The 13,319-nt window shown below is 47.7% G+C and overlaps 1 protein-coding gene across 4 annotated transcripts in view; it reads left to right on the forward strand.

Moving 5' to 3' along the window:
• Positions 1-7,769: 7,769 nt before the first annotated feature.
• LOC144158807 (uncharacterized) overlaps positions 7,770-13,319 on the forward strand; it is a 37,420-nt gene continuing 31,870 nt past the window's right edge. For 3 of the 4 annotated variants that reach the window (XM_077689956.1, XM_077689955.1, XM_077689958.1), the window contains exon 1: positions 7,771-7,947. In XM_077689956.1, coding sequence (XP_077546082.1) covers positions 7,818-7,947 — 130 coding nt within the window. In that variant the 5' untranslated portion in view covers positions 7,771-7,817. Of the gene's footprint in view, positions 7,948-13,319 lie in introns of all 4 variants that reach the window. The other variant, XM_077689957.1, reaches the window with a different exon arrangement.

A 13,319-nucleotide genomic window follows, 5' to 3' on the forward strand; every position in this document is an offset into this window, starting at 1 on the left:
CACTCATTCTTCACAAAGGGAGTCGCTTTAGACCCTTATCATGAAAAACAAGATCTCTCCAAAAACAATAGTCGAACCAAAGTCAAACACTTCTCACCTTCCCTGCGACTCCACTTCGGGCCTTTTTCCCGGGTATGTTCTTTTCCTAGAATTTTATTCGCTCTTTTCTGACCTCATTTCGCTAACGATTGAACGTTTGAGTAGGCGCAAAGGAACAAGGACGAACGAAATGGACGGGACACGGCGCTACTATCAACTCGTTTATTTCTACTGTGACGTCCGATTTTATACGGGAGGGTACACTGCGAACACCTGCGTTAAAAAAGGCACTTTAGGAAGAAAAAAACTAGTGATTGGATAAGAATTTCAGTACTTTCTTTGTCAGGGTTATGGAAGCTGTGCTAACGCATTTGTCTTTCAAAAAAACAATCTGGTAGGCTTCGATGATTTCTCTTGTTAGCTGATCCTCGTGTCGGCCTAAAATGCTGTTCTTATCAAAATGTGGCCTACAAATGTGGCCAACAATGGACCGACGCCTCAGTGACGAGTTTTGGCGAGTAAGTCGACTGCATGCTCGACATTGTTCACGAAGAGAAGCGCTTGTACGCTGTTAACAGCTTTCATGAGTACTACGGTGCTGTAGCCGAGAAACGGATTCAGACCGTCCAACAAAATATTGCGGACGACTTGCAATACCCCAGCGATTCGTGCTGGTATTGGGTACAGGTCGTCAACCCGAAAGTGAAGGCAGAACTACCTTGCATGTTCGAGATCTACAAGCACTTGTTTACACTGGTCGTGCAGCGAGGGCATGATATTACCCAGCTAGAGATTTCCTGGCGTATCAGGCCTACGTTTTGAAGGAAATTGTGGAGCCGCTGCAGTTTTGGCGGATGCATGCACGAGATTGGCCCACTCTTTCACGTTGGGTACTGGATTTGTTGGGCCGAAATAGCATCGATCGAATGTCGAAATTGCATTCTCAGTGTTTCGCGTGGTCAGTCCGAAAGAGGGTGCTGCGGTGACAGACACTAGCATTGAAAAATACTACAAGAAGTTGTAAATAGATATTCCCATGAATGTTGCAAATATTTACTCTGCAATAAAATGTCTGTGCTGTTTGATTTCTTTTATTGTTGTACATCATCGCACAAGGCATCATCGCACAACACCCAGTGTTTGATCCCCTCCCTTTTTTGCTAACCAACGAAAAGCCTGAACGGATGCGAAGTAACTGGAGTGCCTCCACAAAGATGCGACATGCGCAGAGACCAAAGGGACGTGTATCTACAAAGCGGGAGAGTAAATGCTCAAGGACACCAGCAAATATGAACATCCCATGGGGCAGCTTTTCTCAATTTATATAAACGCTACTAACAGCCCGCGTTTTTTTTTCACAATTCAACAGCTTTTCTAAACACTCGGTCAGCAGTTTGTTTCGCGTGACGTTATCGGAAAAAAAAGATGCTGAAACGAGCGAACCCCCCAGTAATGTAAAATGATAAATTTTGTCCTTGAACTACCCCCCGGGTTATTAGTAAACCGAGGAGACATCAGACTATTTATAGAGTATTAATGGTCGCAAACCTTCCATCACATTGTGCTTCAGTCTACATAAGGGTAACGCCTTGAATGATCTGAACAAATATTTTAACTATATGGGCTTTACAAGTCTCAATTTGGCTGTCTGTTGTAACAATTACCCCGCCAATTGACTTCTTCCGCGGATATTTTAAACGAAATTTCACCGCGTTTTTTTTTCAGACAAGCACTGACAGTTGCCGCACAAAATGGCGAGTGGTTCCAAAAACTAAATGAGCCTTATTGGTTTGAAGAAAAAGGTGCCCTTATTCAAGTATGCCTTGAGCTCGGTCCGCATCGACAGCCCCACTGATCAGGTGATGCGTATGTGGAGGTAGCTGGTCAAGGCTCTCTCCATAACATCTGCGGTGGGGGGGAGGTGATGTTGTCTACGGTAGACACGTCAGAGTACCCAATGAGTGTTTAAGGGTCGCTGTTGGTGGTCTATCGTGATGCCAAGCGCTTTCAAGTGTTCTCGGGTGATCGGAAAGCTTCTACACGCCTGCTTGCCGCCTGTGAGGAGTGAGCGTCGTTTCAGGACATTGCGACAGGTATTGCCACTTCCTCGGCTTGCAGCTGCTTTTTTCGGCGATTCAGATCACACAACGGTGTTTCTTATTTAAAACGACAGTGGCTACTGTAGCTGCTCTTTCGAGGTGGGATGCCGGATCTTTCTAGGCGGCAGACGGTTTATCTCAATATATCTTAAAGATGGTCCGTGCTCGAACATCTATACAATCTTCTTAGTTCACTGGGTGCATATCGCGGAGCCACAGAGGCACATGTATATCAACTTGGATAAAGTGCGGTAGGCTTTTATTCAGGAGGGCGTGGTGACTGAATAAGCTCGGAAGTGTTAGTAGTGAGAGGATGAGCCCACTCGTTTGCCTTACTCCACATCATGTACATTGGCTAAATAGGTGCGCTGCTAGCTGTGGAAGCAACGTTGCGGAAGCGTTTCTGCGGAGGTTCTTCACTGCCGGTGTGTGGCTTTTTTTGTGCACTTTCCGAATAATAGGGTTAACTGTCGTGAACTCTAGGGAATTGCAAAGAGTTTAAAGGGACAGACAACCGATTTTTGTCGAGTATATATTCTCTATCCCAAATGAAAGGGCAACACTAAAAGCACCTTGACGAGACACGGCTTTGCTGATAACGCCCTAGACCGTTTTAAATCGAAATTTTTTATCTGCGAGCCGTATGTGTCCCTCCCAAAAATGGTGCTGGCAACCATGACAATAGAGTATCTCGGCAACATACTTTTGTCTGTATGCGAAATGAACAACGATATTTAAAAACTTGTCACCAGCTAAAAAAGTTTGTATCGCAGGCTTTCCTGTTCCGTTGTGTGTTTTAATGCAACGGTCTATTGTGCACGAATGCGCCATCTGTTGGGATAGACGATAGGTAGAATCTGGCTTCACGTTGTGGAGGTGGGAAGTTCGATTCTCACCAGGCGCGACGTTTTTTTTTTACGCTGCCGTTGGCGTATTTGGAAACTGAAATCCAATATTTTGGCAGAACAAACGCCTCTGACGCAGGCAGAATCGTCAAAGCTTCTTTACTGGGTCTGTTTACTGAACACTGCCGTTGATTCTGGGCATGGTCGCTCAGTTAACCACACCGAGAGCAACCCACCGGCGGCGGGCGGCGTGTTTTTAGAATTTTCAAAATAATGTTTAGAAATACATATACAATTTAACCTTGTACAAATACTTCTGGTAAAAGGTATTCAATACGTATATCAACGTTTCAGCAGTTACAGTAGCTGCTAGGTTTGCAGGTCACATGTCAGGGCCACATATTGTAGTGCCGAGTTTCGACTCTACGAACCGCCACCCATCCGATTTCACGAAGTTTGCTGCAAAATAAAATTATTTCCGCCGATTTGTTTAGATATTGGTTGTGGTTACCGGGCTGTATAAAACGCTGGCTTTCATTGGAACTAGAGAAAATATACGTTACAAAAATCGGTTGTCTGTCCCTTTAACGAATAGGATGCGGTTCTTCTAAAAGGGCCTGGAAAAAACGAAGCCATTCCGCTATTTTTGATAGTTCCAAGTTTGGTGGCAGGTCATCGAATCATACGGGTAACATGATCGATTGTGGTTGGGAGATTGTTTAGGAAGAGGTGTTTTGTGCGTTCCAGCAAATCTCACGCTCGTAAGTGTCACGCTCAGAGATGGGGTGAAGATCTAGCCCTCAATGTCTAGTCTAATGGTGGGCTCACGGGGAAGGCGTTGTTGTTGGATTAATACCAGTAGTAACTCAGTTGTCTGAGGACACAGATGCTTCCAGGTAGTTTCGTATAATCAGTACCCACATACGGAGCTTCTACCAAGCGATGGTCTAATGCACTAATTGTCCCGGTGTACTGGTCGTACTGGTGGTATGGTGGTATCCGCAGCATAGAGGCCGTGCCGGATCTCCGGGATGATGTCGGTGAGCGTCGAGAGGCATGTTTGGGTAATAGATCGAAAATAGTGAAAGGTAATGAAGACCGTTCTGGTGCACCCCGCCAGGGGGAGAAGAATGGTTCCTTGCTTGGTCTGCTAGCTTTGACATGGCTTTCTTTTCTGACATAACTCCACACCCTGTATCCTCATACGAGTGTTTAGCCTGTATATACCTGCCGATTGTTTAGCATTGCGAAACGCCCCTTCCCGATCAAATGTGATTGTAGAAATGCGGGATTAACAAGATGGCAGGCGCCTTACCGGCTTTTGAAATGGGAGTACGATAACCTGCGTTGAGAGGCTCGTGCCAAAACCCACCATCACTGGCTGAATTTTACCAGTATTCCCGATAAAATTTTCGCGCGTTGAGAAGGACGACCTCCGAGACTTTTCCCACGCAAGAATTAAGAGTGAGTTTTAGGTTCTCAATGGCTAGTGGGTTGCTTTGTTTCAATGTGAATAGAAGCTTCGTTACCTTTTTTTTCCTTGAGCAGGGCGCGCACCTGACAACAATTTTGCGTGGGGACTAAAAGTAGATCCTCGCATTCCTAGGTTCGAGAAGCGGTCCATCTCCACCTGTCTGCAGTGATTATTCAGGGGCGAACTGTACGTCTTCCAGCTTCCCAGTAGTTTGGTTACAGAATCCTGGGAACGTCTTATTCTCCGAACCGGCCAGTGTTACGTTGTACACGGTAGCTTTTTCCCCACGAACGGTTCATATTATATACCTGTCCAAATATGGCCGACGTATATCACATGTATCCAAAGCTGAGAAAGGGGGGTGGGTTCATCACTGGTAGGTGACATTCTACTCTCTCCTACTTGGATAGCGTTTTGTCAGGCCGGAAGAAGTGCCGGATTTTCGAACGTTGGTGTGGTAGAGCGTTGTGAAGGTTAGACGGTCTCAAACTGATTTCGTCACACTCCGGGGCCGGGTGCGGACAGTCATCGTTGGGGCATACCCATGCTTCCGTTGTTCTCCTTAAGGGAGCGGTGTCCTGGTGTCCGGATTGTCGAGGTTGAGGCATTTCATTTATTGTGCGTTTGTTTCGTATTTGATGCGCGATTTCGAATAGATGGCCATTGTATGAAGTATAGACATACGGTATGCGAGTCGAATAATATCAAGTCATCGTTTTTTTAGTCGGAAGCGAGAGCTAGCGTTATTGCTAATGTCTCCGCTGATAGCGTGTTTTTCTCGCATCCTTTGCGACGCCCTCATACGTAACACTAATAAAAGCTGCTGGTTTTGACACATTGGATATTTTTATTTAAACAATTTGTTTTTGAAATCCAAGGAAGGAGCCATGGCGCATATCTGCGGCACTTGAGAGGTATTCAAAAGCCGGAGTTCGAAAGCGAATTCAAGCCAAGAGCAAATTTCTTAAAGAGTGGGTTTTACTAGAGTGAAGGAACCCAAAGAAAAAAAGAAATTTGAGAACCCTGTCTGGCGAGGAGATGTTTGGCAAGTTATTGACGAAGTCTGTGCACTTTGTAAAAAATAAAACACTCAATAATGCATCTAGCTGAAGCATACAAGTACTAACGCCAGAAAACAAGTCCTTTCATGGAAGGCAACGCTGTTCATGTCAGGTCTCTATCCTCCCCTCACTTACCGTTGCACGGGCCAAGTCGTCTTCAAACCACCATGGCGTTGGATGGTGTTCATACTTTGTCCCTAATCTCTGCGACTACGGTACTTTTTGCCATCAGAATACAATTCACCTACATTGGTTTCTAAATACTGTTGTAGGCAAACCTCACAACGCAGCAGGCCACCAAATGGAAGCCATCCCCTGAACCACGTGACACTCTCCACGGTCCACGGTTTGTCAGGTTAGAAGGTTTCAAACATTGGCCTCTTCAAACTCTGGTGGAGGGTGCGGGGAGTCGTCGCTCGGGCTAACCCGTGCTCCCGTTGTTTACCTCCAGGGAGCTGTGTCCTCGTGTCCGGGTTGTCCAGGTGGAGGTACTTCACTCAATGTGCGTTTGGTTCGTATTTGATGCCAGATTTGGAATAGGTGGCCGTTGCCTAAAGTATGCGAGTCATATAATATTATCAAGTCATCGGTTTTCGATGCGGAAGTGATAGCTAGTGCTATTGCTAATTTCTCTGCTGCTCGCGTGTTTTTTACGCAGCCTTTGCGGCACGCCCTCGTGCACGTTTAGCCTGTTACTTGCTGCCAACATTGGCTTCGCAGGTTCATGTCGTGGGAAGAATTCCTGCAATGTCAGCATCAATACTGCAAAAAAAATTAGTGTCGTTTTGAGGTCATAGCTTCGCGAACGTTTCTCAGGATAGAGAGAGACAGAGAGAGAGGGAATGCCTTTAATGAAAGTTGAAAAGGTCAGCCTAACTAATGGTAAGGCTTGCTACTCCAGATGGTATGAATTCAGTGAGGGGACAGCAAGAAATAGAGAGAAAAAGGAAAGAAAAGAAAGAAAGGGGAGTACGAGGGGAAATGCACACATATACAAAATGTGCATGCTCAGAGGGTTCACAGAACCTATTCTAGCCATGTTTGCGCAAGAAAGGTAAGCAGTGTTTTTGTACCCAGCACTGCCTCCTCACGAGTTCACCAGGGTCCAAGCAAGTGTGAGGGTTCTAGAGGACATCCGCGTCGTAGTCGCACAAGTGCTTTCAATGCTGTTGCCCGCTGACTGGCATATCGCGATCAGTAGCTTAAAATGTGCCTGATATTGTCTGTAGTAGAGCACACTGTACACTATGGCGACTCTACCCGGCCCAGCTTAAACAAGAAGCTTCGGGTGCATGCAACATGAAGTCGCAGCCGGTGTCGCACGCCTTCAGTGCGCTTTGCCAGACCCCGTGGATACGGGAAATCGCACTTAGGGTCTATAGCTTGAAGAGGCGCATAACTGCTCAGAGGATCCTGCCAAGCCGGCAGCTGGAGTTGCCATCCTAGGTCGGTTGCAGCTGCTTTCCTATCCTCGTTGGAAAACGGGATTCCAACGGTGACCGCACCGGAGATCTTGTTGCCCGTTATAAGTGGCTCATCGCATGCGAAGGGAATTTCTGCGCGTGCGTGTGCGCGGAAGAATACATGTGTGTGCGGATGCATGAGTTTGCTGATGCGTGAGGACGTGTTTTAGTGGGTGCTTTTTTGTTATTCGGATAAGATGGGTTCAGATAGTATTATCCGTGCTGGGCGTGAACGGAAGCTCTATGAGGAAAGTGCAAAGTTCCTGGTCGCCACTATTCCTCGAAGCATTCGACTTCCACGCTGGATTTGGGAAGTTAAACAAGATGATTTCACACATGTTTTTATCTTTGTTATCAATTTCTCTTTCCCAAAAGAACGGATTGTGCTGAAAATGAGCACCCCGGGAACGATATAAAGCTACATGAACCCGAACCGACAATTCTGCGGTTTCACAGGAATGTTTTCAATAGCCGCTTGTCACCCTTTAGTGGCTGCGTTGCAATCCATAGCTTTTAACCTAATGTCAGCACTTCTTCTGTACAGTTTAGACAATGGTGTGTTGCCGCGTTTCTGCAATACACTATTTTCAGGCGAGAAACCGCCAAGTCAGGAAAACGTTTTGAGTCAACAAGGATATGGAAATCGCAGACGCAACCTCTATTTTTGGACCGAGACAACCCATGGGAAAAAAAGAGGTAATCTCGCCAATATCTTGGAAAAACGTTTGGCATGACTTTGACTGATATCCACCGCGCTCTGACGAGTTGAGTATAAAACACAGGTCACAGTAATAGATTGCCATTGCACGAAGTCAAAAACTTCGAGAGACAACACCATGCGTCTCGTGGGCTGCACAGAACTTTTGTTTCAGTGTGCTGTAGTACTGTCGCTGCACGGATGGCTTGGACCAAAGGCGATGACGTTCGACCTTTTCCAAGTGGGGTCGTCGTATGGAAATGCACAGGGTAAGAAAGAAATCGTTTGCATATTACGTGTGATTTGTGATGCTTTAAAGCCATACCCTTTGATAGGTGCTTGTGGCGGCTAGTGTTCAGGGACCGTGTCCATTGCCGAGTGGGAGTCAGATGCCGTCGCAGCTCACTCTCATATGAGCACAGAACTGAAAAACAAAATGGTTTGCTTTGTTTGATAGCTCTGCGCAGCACACGGAGGTTCACCGGCTTTTACAGCGAAATCTTAACTAGTAGGCCATGAGTCATATTCTCAAAGACGATAGTCCTGCATGAGCTACCCAAACCCCCGATGGTTGGTGTGTACTTCTGTTTGTCTGTCTGCAGGTATGCACGTCTGTCCTTTGAATAAACCATAAACCCACAGGTCGAAACTCCTAAAATTCTGAAACGGGTTTAATAACGCAAAATTGTTCCAAACCTGTTCATCTAGATGCATACTTCCTACTTGTCAACACGGTGGGGAAAAAGAAAGCACTAGGCATATTTGAGACCAAACTAATAAATACCAGTACCTTGCATCTAATACTAGCATCTACTACAGAGGGCAACACCCTTGTCTATAACACAGGTTTCGTACTTATAGCCTTATCTTGCCTCGGCTGAAAACGATTTGAAGAACGCTATTTTGTCATTCTGAAGTTTTGACCATATACTTTGACCTCAACGTTTTTTGTGACAAGTTTGAGTCCACAGCTTTGAGAGGTAAAAAGTTGAAGCTGAACTCAGTGTTATAGATAAAGGTGTTGCGCACTGTACCAGTAATAAATACTCGTACTAGCACTGTTCTTCTAGTTTAACATTGATGTGTGCTTGAGGTTTGCGAAAGCAAGCAAGAATACGCTTTGGCAACACTATTCTAACCAAAAAATACAAAGAAAAAGCCCGCGCCTGTGCATAGAGCTCGCGGTGGCACTCCGAGTTTAACAGTAAAGAAAGGTTTGAATAGATGGCGCCCGGTCTGTGGGATGCGAGAAAATTGAATTGACTTGAGAAACGCTCCACTGTGCTTATCGTGTGAGGAGCAAGTGGTTGGCAGAGGAGACGGGAGAGGCGTTTACGTGGCCGGTTCAAGAGAAGACTATCGTCTTTCAACGAACTTCGCCGCAACGTGAAGATATTCGCGGCCGTCTTTTTCACACGGGGTATTTACAGCACGGAGAATAAGTGTAGGAGGTTCTATTTACTACTAGGTGTGACTGAACACAATTAGGCACGCGTTGAATATTATGTGGCAGAAAGAAGAAAATCTTGAACGTCTTAAACACTCTAGTGATTCCACAAAGAGCCAAATATGAACTTTTTTTTGTGCAGTAACTTTACCCCTTATTTTTGTACTTCATTTCAGACCAATAATTATTGATTTTATTTTAAGTGCCCGTCCTGTGACAATATTGTTACGGGGATAAGCAGGCGAGTAAGAGGCGAAGTAGGGCTTATTCGCAGTACTGGCGGTGGTTCACTGGAGAGCATGCAGCAAACATCGATTCCGCCCAAAAGAAGCGCTTCGTTCCCTTCTTCATCGGCCGTGCAGCTGGCGGGGAGGATTTTCCCGTGCAGTGAAGCAGTCCTGACATTTTGTGTAACATTTCCCACTCCGCAGACGAAACCCCCAGGGAGATTCATTCAGCTGCGCGCGGGTTGTATTTTTTAAGGCGTGCCACATGCACAAGCTGAGTCTTGCTTGCCCGGCGTCCGGTCGCAGTGAGACGTGAAATCACGTAGGCGACATCGCTGACACGATCCACAACAACAAATGGGCCAGTGTAACTGGACAAAAACTTGGTACACAAACCGCGTTTCCTTAAAGGTGTCCATAGCAACACCAGATCACCTTTACAAAATGCAATACTGCGGTAGCGAGCGTCGTATCGGTCCTTAGAACGGCCCTGCGAGGACATTGTACGTTGACGAGCTAATTGGCGGGATTCTTCAGCCAGGCAAAGGGTTTTGGCAATGGATGCCTCGTTGTGCAAGGAAAATGGTAGAATGGTGTCGATAGGCGTCCTAGCTGAGCGGGCATAAACGAGGTAGAAGGGACTGTAGCCGGTGGTTTCGTGCTGGGCGGTGTTGTAAGCGTAGGTGATGAATGGTACTATTTCATCCCAGTTTCTATGGTCGGAGGAGATGTACATCGAGATCATGTTGATGAGGGTGCGATTTGTGCGTTCAACCAATGGTACGGGGTAGCATGCCGGAACTGCGAAGTACAAAGCCGAAGTAATTCCTCCACAACATCCGCAATAAATTGGCGGCCACGATCACTGATAAGCGCACGAGGGGCGCCGTGGCGAAGAATAAGGGCATGCAGCATGAATACAGACACAGACGTTGCTGAAGCACTTGGAACAGCTGCGGTTTCCGCATAACGCGTCAGATAGTCAACACAGACTATAATTCAGCGGTTGCCGCGAGGCTTTCGTGGAAGTGGGCCTACAAGGTCAACCCCAACCTGCTCGAAAGGAGCAGTGGGTGGTTGCACAGGATGAAGCAGACCGGCAGGTATGGCAGCAGGACGCTTGGGACGCTGGCATTCTGTACAAGTGCCGACGTATTTTTCAGTCGTGCGCCGCATGTTGGGCCAGTAAAAGCGCTCTTGGGCGCGTTGTAATGTCCTAGCGCCACCAAGGTGTCCAGACATCAAATCATTGTGCATAGCGCGCAGTACGCAAGAGCGCAGACTCTGTGGTACAACCAAAAGAAACCGCGCACCAGATGTTCCGTAGTTTGCCTTGTAAAGCAGGCCGTCCCAAAGAGGAAAGCGATTAGAAGGGGCGGATGCACGAGCACCGGCGAAGAATGGGGCCAGCTTGGGATCGTTCTGTTGCTCTCGTCGAAAGGTTTCAAAGTTGGGAAATTCCCCAGATACTGGTGCGAGATAGTCGTCGAATTTTTTGGCGTCGCACGCAGTCGTTGAAAGTGGTAGCCGGGGAAGGCAATCAGCGTCGGTGTGACGGCGGCCGCTTTTGTAGGATATAACGAAGTCGTATTCTTGGAGTCTGAGAGACCAGCGGGCGAGTTGCCCGGATGGATCACGTAGTCCAACCAACAGAGAATGATGATCCGTGACAATCGTAAAAGGTCGTCCGTAAATGTAATAGCGAAACTTCTGCACAGCGAAGATAACCGCCAAACATTCCTGCTCGGTCACAGTATAGTTTCTTTCTGACTTGCTGAGTGTACGGCTGACATAGGCGATGACATGTTGGGCTCCGTGATGCCTCTGCACGAGTATTGCTCCGAGGCCGATGCTGCTGGCATCCGTATGCACTTCGGTCGAAGCCGATGGGTCGAAGTGGCGAAGTATTGGGCCAGAAGTGAGCAAAAACGCAAGTTCGGAAAATGAGTCCTCGCACTCTGGCGTCCATTTGAAAGGCACATTCTTGCGCAAAAGATAGGACAGAGGAGCAGCCAGCTCTGAAAATTTAGGCACGAACCCGCGGAAATAGGAGCATAGCCCCAAAAAACTTCGAAGGTCACGCACCGACTGGGGCGGCTTGAAATGGCTTACGGCTGCGATTTTCTCCAGGTCAGGCCTAACGCCATGTTTGTCAACTAGTTGGCCCAAAACTAGTGCTTGGCGCTCACCGAAGTGGCACTTTTTCGAATTCAACACAAGACCGGCCTTTCCTAGGTAGTTCAGGCAGTGTCAAGGCGTGTGTTATGCTCTTCAAAAGTACGGCCGAAAATTACAACATCGTCGAGGTAGTACAAGCAAATCTCCCACTTCAAGCCTCGCAGAATTGTGTCCCTGAACCTCTCAAATGTAGGAGGAGCATTACAGAGGCCGAACGGCATGACGTTGAATTCGAAGAGTCCGTCGGGGGTAACAAAAGCCGTTTTCTCTTTGTGGGCTGGATCTATCGGAATTTGCACGTAACCAGATCTTAGGTCGACTGACGAAAAACACGAAGCAGAGTGCAGGCAGTCGATGACGTCGTCTATTCGTGGTAGTGGGTAGACGTCCGTCTTTGTGATTGCGTTCAGGCGCCTGTAATCAACACAAAATCGCCAAGAGCTACCTTCTTCTTTACGAGAATCACAGGTGCTGCCCACGGACAAGCTGATTCCTGCACAACATCCTTTTCAGCATTTTGTTGACCTGGTCCGCAATAATCCTTCTCTCGCTCGGAGAAACCCCGTAAGGTTTCTGTCGCACTGGCCGGGAGGTTCCGGTATCGATGGTGTGTCGCGAGCGGCACGACGGAATGTCGATCTTGCGTCTCTTTGCGAGAAGTCAAACACCGATGCATGTCTGCAGAGTACACGAGCTAGTGCCTCCCTCTCGGTAGAAGAAAGACCTTTGCTTATCATTTGCCAGAATGGTCCGTCGAGGGTAGCCGAGCTCCCACCAGAATCACAATTTTCTTTGGTCACTGCTGCCAGGGATACTCTCACATCTTTTTCAAACGCCGCTAGTTTCATTCCCCGCGGCAAAACAGTACCAGCCGCTGAGCAGTTAACGGCCCATAAAAGACTGCGCCTACCGTTTACCGAAATCAAACAATGCGGTAACAAAACATCTTTCTTGATGCAGTTTGATGCAATGGGCTCAGCTATAGCGCAAAAGGTAGGCTCACCAACACCGCGGGCCAACACGGGAACAAGAGACGCTGAGCGGGCTGGCAGAAGCGTGTCTTCGGATACAATCAGAACGCGTTCTTCGTAGAGAGAAGGCTCCTCCGCGAGTACTGAATGGAACATGCTGTTTATGGAGAGCTCGCCCGTCGCACAGTCCACCACAGCGCCCCATTCACGGAGGAAGTCGATACCGAGAATAACATCATGTGTGGACCTCGGAAGCACTGCAAATTCAGCCTGTAAGTGTTTGCCGGCTAGGAAAACGTCAACCGCACAAATACGGATGGGGCATAATGACTCGCCCAGAACACCTCGAAATATGGCACCATGGTCCCAGCTGAACATCCCTTTAGGCCCAATACGCTCCTTAAAAACACTACTCATAACGGAAACTGTTGTTCAAGTGTCAACTGAAGCCATCGTCTGTACACCATCAATAAACACTTCCACTTTGTTCTTGACCATAAAGACGGGCAGAGGTATGTTTCCTAGAGACTGTCCGGCGACCTCACCCCCATCGGCCGCGCCGGCTAGTTTCCCGGCGGAGGTGACAAGGGGTGCCGCCGAGGCGACGGAGTTTTGCATTGGCGTAGGGGCGGTGGCGTCAAACTCATGTCGGAGGCGGGAGAGCCGTTGCGGGGACCATTAAGATGCTGGTTGTTGCCAGTGGGTGGAAATGATGGCGACCAACGGTTGCCACGGGTATAATTACTACCCCTAGGCCAGGTAAACCGCGGGCCCGCGCTTGATCCAGGGCTGCGACGCCGGCAAAACCGCGAGATATG

This window comes from Haemaphysalis longicornis, unplaced genomic scaffold, assembly GCF_048455015.1.
Source record: "Haemaphysalis longicornis isolate Haplotype H1 unplaced genomic scaffold, Haemaphysalis longicornis Haplotype H1 scaffold_10, whole genome shotgun sequence".
Lineage (NCBI taxonomy): Eukaryota > Metazoa > Arthropoda > Arachnida > Ixodida > Ixodidae > Haemaphysalis > Haemaphysalis longicornis.